General features: G+C 43.1%; 1 protein-coding gene across 1 annotated transcript; it reads left to right on the top strand.

The window, feature by feature from the left end:
* Positions 1–942: 942 nt before the first annotated feature.
* Positions 943–18778, top strand: cdhr5b (cadherin-related family member 5b; the record flags this gene model as incomplete). The annotated part of the gene is made up of 11 exons (XM_084451335.1): positions 943–1053; positions 12357–12458; positions 12830–13015; positions 14101–14191; positions 14289–14386; positions 14944–15150; positions 15272–15385; positions 15469–15535; positions 17211–17387; positions 17748–17926; positions 18224–18778. The coding sequence occupies 11 exons, from the start codon at positions 943–945 to the stop codon at positions 18776–18778; spliced, it is 1887 nt and encodes a 628-aa protein (XP_084307461.1).
* Between the last annotated feature and the right edge of the window lie 1556 nt (positions 18779–20334).

The raw sequence follows: 20334 nt of genomic DNA, 5'->3' as shown, positions 1-20334 counted from the left end.
ACCCGCTGAGTTCGTGGCTGCTATTTCACATTCGCCCTTGATCAATCCCAATACCGATCCATGGTAATAATGAATCAATCGTTCAGATCAGATCGGCAGTGCTGCATGCATGTTACAACATCATTGTTAGCTTTATTAACATAACCATAGCCTACATTTATCTCTCTAACGTTAGGCTATCCATCTTACACCAGTCGGCCATTCGATAGCTAGAAGCGGCCAACGTCGTTAACGTTAGTCGATAACTTCACTTTAGATTTCGAATCCTGGGGGCTTGGTAAAAGGGCGACTAAATATACGCCCTTTTTGGTTGATAGATCGCGTTGTTGGGGCGGAAAAGTGCGTACGCCAGAAATCTCGGAAAAGACCGTGTAAAAAAAGGCGTACCTCAATGATAAATGAGACCCCTGATTGGTCAAGTCACGCCTCAGGAGACACGTCACCGTGGAAACCAATGCAGCTGCTTAAGCTGTGCTTCATAGCCATGGATGTATTAATAGAACACACGCACAATTAATGCTGATGATCATTCAATGATGATTCCACAGCTTTCATCTATGACATCATAGAACAATCATAGCCATATAAAAGACAGCAAATAAGTAAAGATCCATCACACATTCCGTCTCCTCCTGGAGTGCATTCACCATTAATTTCCTGTTAACATTTCAGACTTTCCTGATGGCTTTTTGGCATTTAAAGCTTCTCATTGGAGTTGCTCTCTTGGTGGCTGCGGCCAAGATCGATCCTTCGGACATCAAGGCCTTCAGAGACACCCTGATGTCTCTCACTGTGCCTGACCAGTGGGCTGCCTCTCCGCCCACTAGAACGGACCGCGTCTTCATCACCCACGACTGCCACTTACTGGACCATGACGACGGCCGCTTTGCTGGTCTTCAAACGGGGACAGAGACGCCCGAGGCCCAGCAGATGGAGACCAGCATGTTCTGGGTCTGGGACCTGTTAGCCAAGACCTTTGCGACAAAGAACACCAACGCCCAGCAGAAGATGAGAGTAGCCCTGGTCATCCCCATGATTGAAACACCGACAAGGGTCAGCACTTTGGACAGCGGTGCACAGAAGAAGACCGGCGGGTTCTGGGACTTCTCAGCTAAGACCTCGGCTAAAATATTCCTTGCTGTGGGAGTTACGTTCCTAGGAGCAGCAATGTTCTGCCTTCTGCGAGGAATTCATTAGGGCCAGTCCTCCAGGTAAACTGGGGCAGCATGGAGGGGACTGAGGAGGTGCAGACTGGCCAATAGGAGGAGACTGACAAAAACCTGATATTTTCTTTTTTGTTTGTTGTAATAGTTTAATAAAAGTGTCAAAATGTATAGGGTATCTGTTTTTGAGGCTTTGTTGTACACTAGGCTTACTAAATGGGCTCTGGTAGCCTAGGGAGAAAGAGAGAGGAAGAGAGAGACCTGTGGTATTTGGATTTGTGGTACTTGAACTTGTGTCTGCGTTGCTGGCTTGCCATCATGGATGTATTAATAGCTTATAGCTTGCCATACTCACCAACCTTGGGACCTCAGAAATAGGGAGCATTTCCAAACCAAATTGCGGGGGGGGGGGGGGGGGCATTAAAAGCATTACAATTTAGACATTAAAAGCATTAAAACTAAAATGTGAAACATTATATATATATATATATATATATATATATATATATATATATATGTGTGTATGTGTGTGTGTATGGAGCAATTGTTTTTAATGTCCGACTTTTGTCTGTCCTGTTCAGTAAATGTGCATCTGTCCTAATTTATTGTAGCCTATCTACTACACAACCTAGTTCAAATGTATGAATCTCCCGCGGAAGTCAGGAGGGTTGGCAAGTAGGCTATGGTCACTGCTCCCCAGTAAAATTGAATAATTGAGGGGTTACTTACAGTACAAAAAAAGTACAGCATTTGTAGAACTCGGATGATACTACATAAATTGCCATGCAAAGCCAGAGACTGTTGCTTGTAGACGACAAGACTGCTGTAACCATTCAAGTGTGGAGGCTACACTGCATTGAAGGTGGGTTGGCTTACTTGACAGTGCACACAGAAAACAGACACCACAAAAAAAGGGCTTAAAGCAGGTCCAAAACAGCAGCAGGTCTGGTTGAGGTGTGAACTGGTCTCCTAAAAATGGCTTGAGCTGTGAGGATAAGAGGAGGCACACTCTAATTTGCACAGACAGCTTCAGTGGTAGTTTTAAAGTATTTATTTATAATAATAAAACAGATGATAATAAAAATATAATTAAAAAAAAAAACAATAATGTGGGACGCATGGCCATGGAGCACATGTGTGTCATACACTGGGACAGCTACATCCACAATATGTAAAATGAGAGCACAGAACAGACCCACTGAGTGGTTTGGCTGGGGAGGATGAGAAGAGGGAGAGGAGGAGGGGGTGGGAAAGGGATGAGGAAGAACAGTGAAATTAATGAACAATGTGATGGCAACAAATATGTCTTGGTACAAAAATGTACTTAAACTAACAAAAAAAAGAGCAACAGCAGTATGTTCATCATCACATAAAAATAACACACTGATTTATTTGAGCTGTTCTTATTAAAAAATAATGCTTTGTCAGTTGAAGTTGCAATCCAGAGGAGGTGTAGGCCAAAGCAACTTCACCCACTCCGGATTGTTGCTTCAAGGGACCGCAAGATGTTTCTTAAAAAAAGGTCATTTCCCAAAGTGGATAAATGACATGTTTGGGTGTTTTCAGTCAACGTTGGCATTGACCGCTTCTAGCTATCGAATGGCCGACTGGTGTAAGATGGATAGCCTAACGTTAGAGAGATAAATGTAGGCTATGGTTATGTTAATAAAGCTAACAATGATGTTGTAACATGCATGCAGCACTGCCGATCTGATCTGAACGATTGATTCATTATTACCATGGATCGGTATTGGGATTGATCAAGGGCGAATGTGAAATAGCAGCCACGAACTCAGCGGGTTATCCGAGATGCGGTAGCAGCGGCCAAAGCTCCTGCTGGCGGGGAGTGAAGCTCTTCAACTCGCCGGTCACTGGCTCCCTGGAGGAATTTAGCCTGGCTGCAATAACGTTATCGCGAACGGAATGAATACCATCTACTAGCAAACAAAACATGTTCAGTTATATTTAACCTGTTAAAACTAAGATGCCTGGATGAAAAAATAATTTCTCCAATGGATATATTTGACAAAAACAGGTTAATATGCAAGCCGGTTTTCATTGCTAAATCAAAGCGGGGAGAGCCGAGAGAGCCGGGAACGTGCGTCTACATTTCACATAAACGTGAACTTTTTCGTGGACGCGCGTCGGACAGAAAAGCTCAACTGCGCAAGTACAAAAGTCACCGGACATAGCCAAATTGATGGCGCGGTTCAATAGGCCTTCACTTTAGATTTCGAATCCTGGGGGCTTGGCCCAAGCCCCCAGGATCAGCTTGGCGCATTGAAGCCACCATGGGCTTTCAGGCCAAGCTCGGTATTGCAAGTCACGTGACGGCATGCGGCCCAAGACCCTTATTTCCCATGGTTTGTGGATTATGATAGATAGGGCTAGAAAAGGAAAACAAAATTGTTCTCGGTATCATTCAGCATCAGAGACCAATCTAATCAATATAAACTTTTAATTCAATGGGGTTTTGTTTGTTTTTGAAGCCACCAATACCTGTATTGAGCCATTTGAAACATGTGCTGTGCACGAGCCTCGGGGACGCTGGTCGCGCGTTCGTGAGTCCTGCGAACTCGGCGGAAAACCCGTCACCATAGGAAGACCCGCCCTACTCTACCTCTGATTGGATAGAAAGTCATATGTAATGACGTCGGCTAACATTTGCTATGCTTTTAGCAATGAAGCTGCTATGATCATGCTAATCATATATGAACGTATGTCTATGATGCAAATGATCATGACATGTGGTTACTTTAGGACATCGTTGGAAAAGATCTAGAGGGTAAGTGGGTCAATGTTGAATAACTTAGCTAACATTATCTAATGTTACATTTTTTTATATTAACATCAACTATATTGATAGGCTAGGGAGCTATGCTAACGGTAGCTAATGCTAACGGCTTAGGGTTAACATTAGTTAATGCTAACGTTACGTTCGGAGGTCTCAGATGTATTTCAATTTTAACATAATGTTGAGCATGATCAATGTGACATTGTTCATACATTGATTACAGTCTGTAATCTTGTCTGGCATTATTTAGCTATAGTGGGCTGATGCTACTATAGCATTTGCCACATTATACATCAAATTAATAAAGCATAGTTAGTGTTATTACCTGAAGGCATTATTACCATTGCAAGTAAGCATGCCATGTATATGCCATGCCTGGAAATCAAATTAATAGTGTAATTCTTCCCCATCATAGCTCATTGTACACTGATAGAATCATTCTCCTTGCCTTTGCTAATACTCATCTCTTTTATCAAACTTTGTGCTAGGAAAGAAATCTGGCTGTGATTCGTCGCTAGTGCTCATCCAGGCTGTTGTCATCTCCCGCCTGGACTCCTGCAACTCCCTACTTGCTGCCATCATGCAGCGTTGGCCATCAGACTCCTGGAGAAAGCTGCTGCTGACCTGGTGTTCAACGGCCCCATGCTCTTCCACAAAACTTCCCTACTCCGTTCTCTGCACTGGCTCCCTGCGCTGTCCCATCCAGTTTAGGACTGTGGTGCAAGCCTACAGGGCAAATGAACAGCTCCCTCCGACCTCCAGGCTGTGGTCAAGCTCTGCTGCCTTGAGGTGATTGGTTCCCCATTTGCTCCAAGCCCCCCTATGGCAGATTGTAACGGCCATGGCTCTTTTCTGTCCTGGCCTCACAGTGGTGGAATGAACTGTGCACTGATGTCAGAACAGAGCCAATAATACACACTGTTCATAGTGAGCCTAGTTATTATTGATTAACTTGGACTGTTTCCTCTCTCCTTGTCAGTCATTAAAATATGTTCAGTGTTTCACAATACTGATGTATAACATTTCATTTTTTTGTCTCAGACCATTTCTGAAACAATCATCAGTGTCAGTATACATTTCCCTCCAATGTTATTGCTTGCCCATTTTTAACCATTTAACTACCAGACTGTACAAACAAATTGCACACCTATAGTATTTTCTAGGTATAGCCTACTTCTCCACTTTCTCTTAATGTTGGTATGAAATGGCAGTCAAACTATGCAATGATGTTCAACACTATTTCCACCCAAATTCCCAACAAATTTGGCCACCACACTGTTCAGGACATTCACAGGTCTTGCTCTCAGGGTTCGGTAAAAGAAAGGGACATGGTTCCTCCATAATGTGCTAAGGCTCTGCTTAGATCAAAGGCTTGGTCATCAGAAAATATCACAAAGACAGTGATCACAAAACAATTAAAAACATGTCACCAGTGTATGCCTTAACCCTAGTCAAATTTCTAGTATGTGTGAACCATATACATGGCAGTAAACAGATCTTGAGTCATACAAACTGGAGGATGCTTGACCCATACAAACTACTTTAACTCAATTTCAATAAACAACTTAAAATATGGCAGACAGAAGAGCTGAGCAGACTTGGTAGATGACTGGATGATCTTACAGAGAACCAAGGGAAATTGACTGTTATTAATGCTAAGAGTAATGAGGGATGAGGTGCAGCTGGGCAGAGTGGAGACAGGTGGCAGGTGATGCAGGAGATGGGAAGGTGAGTAGGCAACAACCAAGCATGAACAGGAACTGGACCACTGGCTCCCCTTGACTGTCCAACCCATCCATCAGCGCCAGCAGAGTGGACACGATAGAGCCAGAGAGAGAAAGACAAATGCAACGCAAGGTTAGTTTAGTACCAATCGCCCATGTGCAACATCAATCAAGTACGCAGCCAAGCTGAAGAACCGAGTTACACCAGAGGCGGAGCGAGGCGGTGGCTCCGTGACAGACAGGCCTCACCTGTGTATCTGGTCCCGTCTGCTGGAGCGTACTGGGGCCAGCCGGTCTATCTTGTGGAAGAAGATGGAGGGTCTCATTAGGTTGACCTGGGGAAAGACCAACAAACAGCCATCACAAGCTCTCAGTCAACACTGAGGATGATGGTCAGGTGTCCTGTCCAATAATTATACCCCCCTCCCCCAACCGCCACAGTTGCCCCATTGGCTAACCTGGTCAAAGAGAAGGCAGAGCTGATTATGTGTTCTGATTCACCAACCCACTTTCTAAGGCAGTCAGCTCCTTTCCTTATAGACACCTTTGTGTTTCCCTGCCTACACTCGTTAGTCTGCACCCGCGCCACTGGGGTCTTGCCTGTACTTGGGGGACTGTAGATCAGAGCACTACACATCTGTAGGTGGGGGGGGGGGTTGGGGGGAGTATGTGAAAAACAGGGACTTCATAAGACAGCTCAAATTAGACAAGACAGCTTAAATACGGCTGGGTCTTCATATGTTTACTGGAGCAACGTACTGTAGTGTGGTCTCACCTAGGAGGTTCTTCTATCAGGTGATCGAACAGAGAGGGGTTGCTCTGCTTCCTGTTCACTGACTGAAAAAGCAATCACAGTGGGATTTAGTGACATCATCAGTTTGATAAAAGAGATGAGTATTAGCAAAGGCAAGGAGAATGATTATATCAGTGTACAATGAGCTATGATGGGGAGGAATTACACTATTAATTTGATTTCCAGGCATGGCATATACATGGCATGCTTACATGAATGGTAATAATGCCTTCAGGTAATAACACTAACTATGCTTGATTAATTTGATGTATAATGTGGCAAATGCTATAGTAGCATCAGCCCACTATAGCTAAATAATGCCAGACAAGATTACAGACTGTAATCAATGTATGAACAATGTCACATTGATCATGCTCAACATTATGTTAAAATTGAAATACATCTGAGACCTCCGAACGTAACGTTAGCATTAACTAACGTTAACCCTAAGCCGTTAGCATTAGCTACCGTTAGCATAGCTCCCTAGCCTATCAATATAGTTGATGTTAATATAAAGAAATGTAACATTAGATAATGTTAGCTAAGTTATTCAACATTGACCCACTTACCCTCTAGATCTTTTCCAACGATGTCCTAAAGTAACCACATGTCATGATCATTTGCATCATAGACATACGTTCATATCTATGATTAGCATGATCATAGCAGCTTCATTGCTAAAAGCATAGCAAATGTTAGCCGACGTCATTACATATGACTTTCTATCCAATCAGAGGCAGAGTAGGGCGGGTCTTCCTATGGTGACGGGTTTTCCGCCGAGTTCGCAGGACTCACGAACGCGCGACCAGCGTCCCCGAGGCTCGTGCACAGCACATGTTTCAAATGGCTCGATACAGGTATTGGTGGCTTCAAAAACAAACAAAACCCCATTGAATTAAAAGTTTATATTGATTAGATTGGTCTCTGATGCTGAATGATACCGAGAACAATTTTGTTTTCCTTTTCTAGCCCTATCTATCATAATCCACAAACCATGGGAAATAAGGGTCTTGGGCCGCATGCCGTCACGTGACTTGCAATACCGAGCTTTGGCCACTACGTCAAATGGCTTCATGCGCCGGTGAGCAACTTTCATTGAAATTAATAGGCAGCCATTTTCAATGCCGTCTCCAGTTATATTATACCTCCATGGCTTGGCCCAGTTGCAAGTTCTTTTTCCGTGTGTTACTGATGATGTGTGACGTGGTGGCTGCACTGGCCGGCACAGCGCCCTCTAGCTGCTTGGCGGTGAATCTCACTCCGGTTCGCCACAGTCCCTCATCTGCCCATTTCTGTCATTATAGTACAATACATTTGTGAAGTTTATGGCCACTGACCAAATGTCTCAACATGTTCCTGTTTTCACTATATAGGCTACCTCAGGACTGGTGACCAGGTTTTATAGGTGATAAAAGGAGAAATAATGAAAACCGTTATTTCCCTGCCATAATTTGTCATGGTCATGGTTAATATAATATAATTCCATTGATGATGATGATGAAATATTCTAACCACTGAAAATTCAAGTTTGGTATAAAAGGTCTGCTGTCCAAAATGTGTTTTCAAATGGAACGTGAGAGTAGCATTACTGTAGGACTTCTCAGCAACAGATGCATGTTGCTTTATGGAGGAGGGGAGGAAAGTCCATCTTCAGGCCATAAAATTATAGATAAGCCCTTCTCACAAAGGTTGGGAGTGAATTCAGTTCTTCCTCCTCATCAGGGAAGACAGTTGTTAGACCCTCTTAATACAAAGTGCTGCTATTTTATCAATATTTCTATTTTCGGTCAGCATTGATCTGACAGATGGACATGGAGCAGAGACACATTTCTTTGAGGACTGTGTTTAGCCTCCTGTTTGTGTTCTGGCTTCACAAATCCACCCGTGCTCAACAGAGTAAGTACACTGTACCAGTATTTCTGGATTTTTGAATTTTGGCACAGCTTTGTGGTCGGCGAACTGTACAGGTGTTGATTCTCATACAGTACATTTCAATCCATTACACTATGCTTAAATCCAAAGTTAACACGCACTCTTTTTCTGTCCCTATCACAGTATGTACTAGTGATTCAAGTGTTGAATTTCACGAGAACAATCCAGTTGGTGCTGTTGTTACTACAATCGACACATTACCAGGTGTGACTCTCAGTTTCATGCCCCCGATTGACAACAGTTTTAATCTAATTGGCAATAACCTGACAGCAATCCAAGTTCTGGACTATGAGGTAGGTAATGGGTGGTATTTTGCCCTTGTATCTGCATAGTTCAAATGCATGGCTTTCTAACTGTTGTTGGAGTTTCTGTTATTACTGTTATTCTTGTAATTTCAAGGTAACCTTTTATTTTACTGCCCAGATGCCCTGATTTGTTTTGGATGGTAATTACTAGATATAAAATAGGAACAAAGCACGGTACCTGCATGTTCTATCTATCTATCTATCTATCTATCTATCTGTCTATCTGTCTATCTATCTATCTGTCTATCTATCTATCTATCTATCTATCTATCTATCTATCTATCTATCTATCTATCTATCTATCTATCTATCTATCTAATGACAGAAATGGATGACATGGTGTCTCGACCTTGGAGTCTTTGATGTCCATGATTATCTTGACAACGGCCAGTGTATGAAGTAAACCCAGCTAGCAGGGAATGTTCCCACAACATTGGGGAACATTCCCAACACGTTCTGCTAATGTTTTCACATTCTTAGAACATTCTTAGAACAAATGATTGCTAGCTGGGAACATGAGGTGGGTGTATTCCTAGGCCCTCAGAGTTACTGTTACTGTACCTGTGAAGTTGTTTAGATCAGCAGTTCTCTCGGGTCCAGTAGAAAGTAGTTCCGCAGTAGAAAGTAGTTCCGCAATAGAAAGTAGTTCCGCAGTAGAAAGTAGTTCCGCGCGTGTGGCAAGAAACCAAGGGGCATTATGCATTTTGCATGCATCTCGCTTACTTCACTGAACCAACATGAGATGAGTTGGTACACAGCTATCTGTAAAAAACAGCTATCTAGCTATATCTTATCCACATTGCAACCTTATTTCTCTATGAACCAAATGGTTTAATCTGCATATATTTTAGTAGGGGATGCATTACTTGGCAGCCACAATCATTTCTACATTCAGCATTTGACACTCAATAACGACACCTCAAATCAAACAATGATGTGTTAACAATACATGTACTAGTATGATTTATTTGATTGAGTTTGGCAGAGTTTGGCATTTTTCCACATTTAAAAATACCAACAAGTTCGCCCCTGAGAAATATTAGGCTACTGCAGTCAAAGCAGCTGCCTCTTCGGGAATCACAGTAAAGCCAGAGCGTAGAGCGGCCGGCTGGGGATCGCAAAGTCGGCATTGTGCCGAAGTGTCCTTGAGCAAGACTTTGAACCCCTAAATCGCTCACGTATGGCATGGTGGCGTAGTACCTGGCAGCAAGAAGGTCTCTCTTTCTGTGCAGAGTTTGCATGTTTTCCCCACATTCGCTAGAGTTTCCTACCAAAGAACCCAATACGAAAAACATGCAAAACAGATGCTCTTCGGTCCAGTCCCTCCCAAGACCGGGACTGGATGAACGAACCAGGACGAACAAATTAACAAATGAATGAACGAACGAATGAACAAACAAACAAGAGTGAGCGAACGATTGCACGAACGAACTAATGAACCACAATGGGCCGACGGCCACTGTGCACTAGTCTATTCAGTGATTAAATCCGTGATCCATACAGCAAACTCTGCTGCCTCCTTCGCTGCCAATGCCATCATAGGGGAAACACTGTAATGTATATCAAACATATTATTAGGTGGGCTAGCTTGTAACAGCTAGCCCAACTTGTGATATTCCCACTATTTCTTTCTTTCTTATTATAGTTCTCCCCAGTTTTTTGCCGCTTAACTACTTACTTTGTGCTAGAAACTTCTTTCAAACTTTAAAATGTTCATGATGTTTAGCTGTTTCAGGGATACATTCAGATTTTTGATTATTTTTTTTAAATAGTTTTTTAGTAATTTAACTTTTAAAACAATTTTTTGTCCCATTGAAACTGCTTGAAACTGCTTTTGGAATGTTCAGAAACTTTGCTTTTAGAGTGGTGGCAGCTGTTTCTTTGAAAATATTCACACATTTTGTAAACTGCTGGCACACCTACAGTTTTGAACACTCACACATATTATATATCAAAATGTTCACACAACTGTGCTGATTCGTTCAATGTAAGTATCTAAGCTGCGTGACTCACAGTTTTTGCTGTATGACGATTCGGCAACTGCGCTCCCCATTGAAACATTTGGCGATTGAGTCAGTGAATTCTGTGTGTTCTGTGCTTTGGTGCTGTAGAGCTGTGCTGCTGTGCTGTAGTTGCTATGGTGATAGTTCACAGGAGAGAGAAATGCATACGGCCACCTCCAGTATATGTCCATACAGCTCAGAAAAGGCAAGCCCACGACCAGAGATGGACACAGAATAAGCACTAGATTGCACTGGAGCGGTCTGAAGCTGGTCATGCTTTCCCATGCAAACAATTGATGGAATGTTCAGAGTGTCAGTTGTGATTTGAATTTGGGTGCATGTGCAGCCTCTCTTATGCCGGGCTCACACTACAGGATATTTAAAATCCTAACCAAAAATCCTAGTTTTTGTATTATAATTATTACCTTTAAGGAAGGTCAAAATAACAACGTTACCTAGCGAACATAATATGTTTGATAAACTATAGAAATCTGCCCCTCACGGCACTGCATAGGAGCATATCCAGCTGCACAGAACTACTTTTTACCGGACAGCACCCGTCGAGAACTGCTGATCCAAACAACCTCAGACACGACACTACTCGTTCAGGGGTGTTGAGGAACATCCGCCGCATGTCATCCTTGTACATCGGCCGGTTGTCGAGATAACCGTGGACACTGCACCTACTGTAGACACCAAACGTGTGATTATAGAAAGATCTTGCCAGACTAGGGTGTGATTAATCACCTTCTATATCACTGTCAGTCGGCTGGTTAGGCCTGACTCACAATTGAAGGCCTTATTTCTTCAATAGGGACAGGAAGTAGAATGGAAATTTGTCCATATCTTTGTACAAGACATTATGCACTGTCAAGAAGAATATGGTAGAGCCCAGACAGACACTGTAGATCTCTCTTACTAAACACATACTGTACTTAATGCGGTTTTATAATGCAGGCAGTTGTGTGTTATAATACAGATGACCCCTTGATGCATGTGTTTTGTTTTGTAGACTGCCCAAACTCATGTTATTGGAATCCAATGCACACAAGGAGACATGGTTGTAAGTGCTGTATATAACGCTTTGAAATATAGATTTTTGCTTAGAATAGTAATAGATGATCGTGAATCATTGCTTTTACCTTTTGTAACATTTGCATTGATCTATCTCTCCCTTCAAAAATAATTCATTTGCATGCATAGAGAGCCAGAGATGGGGTAGTTATATATCAACAAGGCCAATATGATGTATTCTCTTCATTTCAGCTCCCTGTGGTCCTGGTCATAGTTATATTGGATGTAAATGATAATCATCCGGTGTTTTCTCCAACTCATTATGCATTGAATGTGGATGAGGTGAGTGTATCATAGTTGTGCCTTTTTCCATTTGAAACCACAAAACTACTCCATCTTGAACTCAGACAGTGACAGTAATATGTACTTGTTTCTTTAAAAAAAAAAAAAGCTGTCACTTATAGGCAAATCTATAGGTGCGATTTCTGCTACTGATGCGGACAAGAATGATCGACTCTACTACACATTGTCTCCAGATACAGTAAGCAAAATAACCAATTCATTGTGATTTGCTATTTCTCTCTAGGTCAGTGTTATCTGAAATGTTTTTTCCCAAAATTCTTCACAGGAGGGTTTTCAACTGCAAGGACCGACCACCCCCAACATTCTTGTACAGAAGGTTCTTGATTATGACACAGTGAAAACTGTCACACTTACATTATTTGCTCAGGTGAGTGTTGTTTCTCCTCGGCTTTTTATGAAGAGATTTCCCAGAAACTGAATAGTCATTCAAAGTGATTATGTTTGTGCTTTGTAAATTGGTATAGTACGATTAGATTTCAAGACTCAACATCTGTTTATTGCCATGTACAGTATATGGTTCACACATACTAGGAATGTGACTAGGGTTAAGACATACGCTGTTGTAGACAACATAGGGCAGCATGCAGGACAGGACAGTGCAATGCATGAATGTGTTGGTTGAAATTGTGTCTATAGTTTAATAGGTTTGTATAGTTTTCTAGGTTTATGAGGTTCAAAGTGTATTTTGTTGAATACATGAGTGTCAAAGTAGTGTCACTGTGTGTTTTGTGGTTTTAGGACACTGCCATCGACGCACCAGTAGGTGAACCCTCCTTCACGGCCACCGCCACCATTGTAGTCAGCATTGTTGACATCGACAACCGCCCACCATGGTTCCAGCCTTGTACGCCCACCAATGTTGGCACAGCCAAAATCTGCCTCAGCCCACACTACACAGGCCAGGTCAACCTTACAGAGCAAGCGGTGCGATCCCTCTCCTCCAAACACACCAAACTGCTTCACCTAATCATACATCCTATTGTTTCTAATGGCACTGTCTGCAATATTTTCAGTTATTTTAGAAGGTGAAATACCCATTGATTTATTTTACTTAATTGCTATCTCAGTTAAGGAAACAACAACCTTGGGGCATGTATTCTAATACCTGTAATCTATATATCTAAAAAGCCCGAACACGTACTAACTAGCACAATCACCATTGCCTTTGTTCACTGGTAATGTGTTGTGGAAAGTGGGTTGTTAAAGGAGTAGTAAAGGGAAAACGCATGTTTAGCCCTGTTTTAAGGTTACTTATGATCATATACAATGGTTCAGATCAAAACGTTGACAAAGCTAGCATTTTCGAGAAAGTTGATAATTGCTCTACCACCGTTTTGGTCATACAATGGATGTGGATGGGCATCTTGAAAAATCATTCCAAAACATGTTGAAATCTTTGAAATCGAGAGTTTAACATGTTTTTGAATGATTTTTCAAGATGCCCATCCACATCCATTGTATGAGCAAAACGGTGGGAGAGCAATTATCAACTTTCTCGAAAATGCTAGCTTTGTCAACGTTTTGATCGGAACCATTGTATATGATCATAAGTAACCTTAAAGTCGCACTGAAACGGACGTTTGAGATCATCTAACTTCCGTAGTTTGACGTATTTCCGACGCAAACAGGCTATGAGGGTGGGACATATGTTTAGAGGAATTTGATTGGAACATTGACAGGTGGACGGGTTTTAAGAACTTTAGACAGATTCGATAGAAGGATAGTGTTGATTGATGGGTGGATGTCGTGAGATTATTGGCCTAAAATCTAAGGTACCTGTTGTCGTCATTGCACGTGACCTACCGTTTTCGAAGTAAGAAATTACATACTTTGATATAAGATTACAACAAAAGTAGAATTTTGTAAATTTTTTGGCATACATCGTTGAATAGGTGAACACTATGACCAATTATGTGAACCAAAATGGGACAATGCTTTTTTCATTTAAAACAGGGCTAGCCATGCATTTTCCCTTTTCTACTCCTTTAATAGAATTGTTCTGATTTTAGGCTGGCGTGTTAACATTAGACCCGGGACCAGTGTACGCCATTGATGGAGATGTGGGCATAAACGAGATGATGACATACTCATTTCTTAGGGGTAACCATGCATTTCATGTTGCCATGTTATCATCAACCAGCCACCAACTGTATATCAACTATTTCAACATCAATTCTATCTTGTTTCTAATTTCAAGGAAATGAAGATGGCATATTTGTAATTGATGCGGATACTGGGAACATCACCACGGCAAAGGTGGTGGATAAAGCTGGGCCACTGATCCTGACAGTTTTGGTGAAGAATGTTTTATATTCTTAGTCCAACCACAGAGCAACTGCTAATGTGCAGTATGCCTAATTAGCAGTCCTTATATTTAATACTTTTTAACACTGGCAGGTAAAGGTCATGCATGTTTCAAATGAAGAATAACGTACTCCCGCACACACTTTTTCTCTGCTTTTTAATCAGTCAACGTTTCGGTTTATACCTTCATTTGTCCTGATGAAGGTATGAACCGAAACGTTGACTGATTAAAAAGCAGAGGAAAAGTGTGCGGGAGTACGTTATTCTTCATTTGAAACTTTTAAGGGGATTTACTCCCAGCACCACAACAGTGTGAGAGTGTGCATGTTGGTATTTTCACAAAGGTCATGCATGTAACCCTCTATAGGTCCTTAACTCATAAAGTAGGCCTGGGCCTTGGTGCATGTTGCTACAAGTTCTTCTCCAGTCTTATTAATATCTCAGAATATCAGGTAGATCAATAATGCCTGATGGGATAATGAAAGCTCGTCAGAAAGCAAGGGCATCATCAACATTCACCTTCTTCCTCGTTGCGCTGTTTTCCTCAGGCTTTGCAGAGAGTAAACAACGCTCAGTACGCCACCGCAACGGTCACCTTTGAGGTCGTGGATAAGACTCGGAACCCGCCGCAGTTTGAAAAGTCAGAGTACGAGGGTTTCGTCTCGGAGGACGCGGGTCAGGGCAGCCTGGTCCTAGAAGGAAAAGCCTCCACCGTTCCCCTTCGTGTCCAGGCCACGGACGCCGACTTTGCCGACGTAGGTTTTTCACGGTTTCCCAGTGTTTAGTGTCATCCAGGATGCGCATTTACAGACTCGTCTACAGGCAAGGACACAATAAATTCATAACTCTTTGACTGATCCGTGTCTCTTCTTATAGGGTGTGAATCCAGATGTGAAGTATGAAGTTCTCGGGACCACAGACTTCTTTGCTACTCCACAAGGCTTCATCCTCTTGGCCAAAGCCCTGAGTCCTGGAACTGTTACCTTACAAGTGAATGCTCTTTTTCAGACTCTAGAGGTTGAGATGAGAGGCCAAGGGTTCCTTTGTCTGACCTTTTTCTTTCTCTTTCTTAGTTGAAGGCTGTTGACTCATCTAGTGGAGAATCAAGTAATGCATCACTGGTGGTAGAGGTCACACCAGGTAAGGGACCTCACTAATATATTTACATAGCCATAGATAATAGCTAATGCTGGTTGCCAACATCAATCAATCAATCAATCAATCAATCAAAGCTTTATTTGTATAGCGCATTTCATACCCAGAGGCAACACAATGCGCTTTACAGAGAACAAGGGAGGTTGGCATACGACCCACTCTCTACATATTCCAGAGGGAAGCAAAAAGACAGTAATCACCCGGGGGCCAGATAAGTGAGCTGTAAAAATTCTTCCCTGACCCCTCTCAACAAGGCGATCGAGCAAGCTCCAGGAGTATGTTTGTCTACCGGCTAAAAACATTTATAAAGCAATACATTACATTAAATTACATTTCAGAGTAAGAGAGGCTAAAAAAGCATCATAGGAGAGAAGACATCCTACGGACATGCTACGACATCCACAGGGGGTATCTATCGGACTCAGGGTGGTCTGCTGGTGACAGTGGGGCATCCACTGGACCTGGTTAGAAGATAGGAGGGAGAGAGAGAGGCACATCATTTATATACCCACATGCTTGCTGCATAGCACATCCTGGAAAGCCCCCCTGCCTCCCCATGACTAGCTCCTTCCCACTCTGTGTCGTGTCATATAAATTGTAACTTCACTCTACCTCCCTCAACCTTTCATATGCAAAACCCCTAGCTGTGCTAACCTTATTTATAACAGGATGACCTCTCCAGGAGGTCAACACACCTCAGACTTTGTCTGCCCTAGAATAACTTTTCTTTGTTCCATTGTCCCTACAAGATTTACCGCCCTTTCTCATGTCACATGCCTGTACTCTTGACCACTGTTGATGATGTCCGCCACTCTATTATGACAGATGGGTTAGCCAATCACATCCCTGGAAGCATCATACCTGTGTATTGCTTGAATATAAGACCACGCAACACCTTTCTGCTTCACTTCTGTTGGATACCACTCACGTGCGTTATCCTGAAGTCCTTGCGCTCGTATGTTTCCTCAATAAATCAGATTTAACCTCTTTGAGCGAACCTTGGCAAATATTTTACTTTCGATCAGATTTAATTCCACTACAGTCGTCAGCTGTCCCTATCCAGCCAACCCTACCCCTTTTTTACCTTTGGCTCTCTGCTTTCTGTTTCCCCACCTCTGCCTTGTGGCATTCTCTATGAGCCTGTTCTGCTAAGTGCTTACTGTGCTTTGTTATTTGATTCACTCAAATATTCATATGAGAGATTACAGGGATAGCTAACACATAATGGCCTACCATGTAGGCAACTTCTCTGTAACTATTTGTGCACTCTCCTGTTAGTCATGTCTCTCTTATGAAGTAACTAGCCCATGTTTACTGCTCTGTATATGTTCTTAGCGAATAGACTAACATTTTCCAGGGGCTTGCTCGATCGTCACGTTGAGAGAGGTCAGGGAACAATTTTTCCAGCTCACTTTTCTGGCCCCCTGGTGAAACTGTTTTTTGCTTCCCTCTGGAATATGTATGGGTGGGACCTATGCCCACCCTCCCATTGCTCTCTGTAAAGCGCATTGTGTTGCCTCTGTGCGCTATACAAATAAAGTTTGATTTGATTTGATCCGGCCTATGTGCCTTACATTGCTTAACCTCTCTCCTGATCGCTGTGGGCATGGGGAGGGGACTGCTTGCTTGGCGATAACCGATGATCCTGCTCTTCTCCAAGGGACCCCTACCACCCCAACCATGGGTCCCACTACCCCCACAGAGGTAGCTTCCACCAGCGTAGACATGACCAGTGCCAGTACTCATTTAACCGACCCCTCCACCTCCAGCCCCATCTCTACCACTCCAGATAACCTCTCCACAAGCTCTCCGGCCACTACCAGTGGTCCTCATACAGGTAGACGTACCCCTCTCTCAGAGGACTCCCTGTCCCAAAGGAATAGAGCCTTAGATAATTAATTAGCACTGTCTTTTTGTCTTCATATCACACGCACGGGCACACATACACACACACACACACACACACATACAAAAACGCTCGGCCTTCTTGCAGCTCAGCTACACTCCCGAAATGAATCATTGCTTCAGCAGCTATTGATCGAACACACTACAGATTGCTTTAGACTTCCCCGTGTGCAATTAACCGTGTGCTTTAGACTTCCCCGTGTGCAGGCCTATCCCACAGTGAATTGGTTTTTGGTCGGTTACAGATTCCAGTGCTCTTAAACTCTTAACCCCTGGCCTTTGACCCTTGTAGAGGGAATGCTGGGGCCTGGGGAAGGTGGATATAGCCCAGGGGACATGGCAGCTCTGGGGGCCAGTCTGGCCATCCTCCTGGTCATCTGTATGGTTGTCATTGGCCTCCTCGTCTTCAGTATTCACAAAGGAAAAGCCGACTGGAGAAAACTGTTGGAGGCCAGCATCTTCAGTAGCTCTGTGAGTTCCTGTTTGAAACCGCTTAGATATATAGTATAGGTCTACCGTAGGTTTCATTATAGGAGTGTCTGACCATTGTAGTCCCAGATAGCAAGCGGATCTGGGCCATATACAGGCCAGATCTGGCCCTTGTGGCTTAGTTCCGGCCCATATATGGCCCAGAATCATTACACATTCGCTTGCTATCTGGGGTGTTTGTTATTTTGGATGGTGTATTTATGACAGTGAATGTTACTTCAGGGTTTGGCTTTTCCTCCATGATGGTGTTTTTTCCACCGGTGCGCTTCTCCCCCTCAGCTGGTGGGCGGCGCCAGCGCTCTGAAGGAGGGGGTGCAGTACACAAACGAGGGCTTCCAGAACGACGGGGACACCGGAAGCACGGGCTCCAACGGCCCCGAGGAGGGGGGCGCGGGCCGGGGAAGCGGACCAGGCGCCAGGGCTGCGAACGGACCCCTTGGGGAGGCCGTTTCGAAGGCCTCAGCTCCCCTACACGCCCTACTCCCCGACAACAGCAGCCTGGAGGGGTCAGACAAAGGCGACGGCGAGAAGGAGGTGAAACCCATCCTGACCAAGGAGAGGCGCGTGGAGGAGGGCTACAAGTCCGTGTGGTTCAAAGAGGACATCGACCCCAACGCCAAGGAGGAAGTTGTCATCATTCCGGACAACGGGGAGCAGGACGGCGACGATGACGATGACGAGGAGGAAGATGAGTCCCTGGGGGGGTGGGGGGAAGAGGAAGATTCGCCTCTTCCAACTCCAAAGGTGTTTTTCTATGCTAATGGTGATGAGGACAGTGGACTAGGGGGCCCAAGTAATCATGATTCAGATGATCATGAAACAGCTGCCCTCTGAGGAAGAAGACAAGGTACTTGTCGTGTCTTTTAAATGGGCGGTATCCCTTATTCCACCATCACCACCTGAATCATCCCAGTAGGTTATGGCTAACATTTTCACGGTTTCATCCCCTGCTGCTTCATCAACAGTTCAAAATTACTTTTTGGGGGGAAACACCACCAAACATAAGCCATAAGGAAGCCAACACAAAGTCCTACACTGAAGGCCTTTTGATAAAATCATGCAGGCAAACCCTTATCTTAACCCAGCCAGGCTGGCACTCCCAGTTATGGAAAGTCTGAGTCATAATTCCTCGTCTATACAGTACAAACCCAGCCAGTGTTGATCAATGAATAATCTCATGTACTGTACCAGGTACCTTATTTTCTTCATTCTTGAGGTAGTAGCACAATAATGCAATATCATAAGTGAATAAGTAAGTGCAATACTCTAGTCTGCTAGTCATGTTTTTTTCTAAACCATACCATTCATTCTAGCATCATTTATTGTAAGCCAGCTTTTGTATCTTTGTAAATACTACAGTATATGTAAAAGAGATGATGAGAAATATACAGAATAATAAAGAACTGCCACATGACACTCCGCATCCAGTTTCAAAAGAGTTTGGTAATACAGCAGGCCTACAGAAACTGTTGAAAATGTAGCTGACAACACCAATTCTGAAGGTAGCAGGTCATCCATTGTTACTGTTTGTTTATGATATGGTCCTGGTGACCAGCGGTTATAGGGCTGTAAAAAGTAATACACCAACACATACAAGTGCACTTTGACCTTTAATCAAATAATCCATGAACAATAATCATAAATGTGCTATCTTGGTGAGAACAATGCCCCTCTTCAATTTATTTATTTTTATTTATTTATTTTTCCTTTTCATTTAACCAGATAGTACCATTGAGATCATAGATCTCTTTTACAAGGTAGACCTTTATATATATATATATATATATATATATATATATATATATATAAAATAAAATAGGGCATTTCAAGTCAAGGCATCATAACACCTACACCTACAGTGACAAGTACCAATGGAGTCATTTATCATAGCAGCTATGCAAGCTTTAAAAGTAGGCAGTGGGACCAATTCGCTTAGTCCTTTTGAAGATTGTTCCACATTGAAGGAGCAGCACACATGAAGGCTTTCTTCCCAAGGTCAGTCCGTGCTCTTGGTGCCTCTAGCAGAACCATATCCTGGGACCTCAAACTATAGCTGCCTATAGCTCTCTGTGTGATAAGAGAGCAGATGTGAGGTGGGAGTTTGCCTAACATGGCTTTATAAGTGAACATGTACCAGTGGCCAAGTCTCCTTAATGTCAGTGACGGCCAACCTACTCTCACGTACAGGGTACAGTGATGGGTTAGTGCTTTACAATTTGCAACAAATCTCAATGCACTGTGATGGGCGGCATCAAGCCGCAAATTCTGCAAATAATGGCCAGGTGCATTTAGGTAAAGTAGATCACCATAGTCAAGAACTGGTAAAAAGGTTGCAGAGACTAGTCTTTTTCTGGCCTCAAAAGAGAAACAAGACTTGTTGCGGAAGAAAA

The sequence above is a fragment of the Borostomias antarcticus genome (assembly GCF_949987555.1).
Source record: "Borostomias antarcticus genome assembly, chromosome: 16".
Lineage (NCBI taxonomy): Eukaryota > Metazoa > Chordata > Actinopteri > Stomiiformes > Stomiidae > Borostomias > Borostomias antarcticus.
This window is presented reverse-complemented; position numbering and strand designations above follow the sequence as displayed.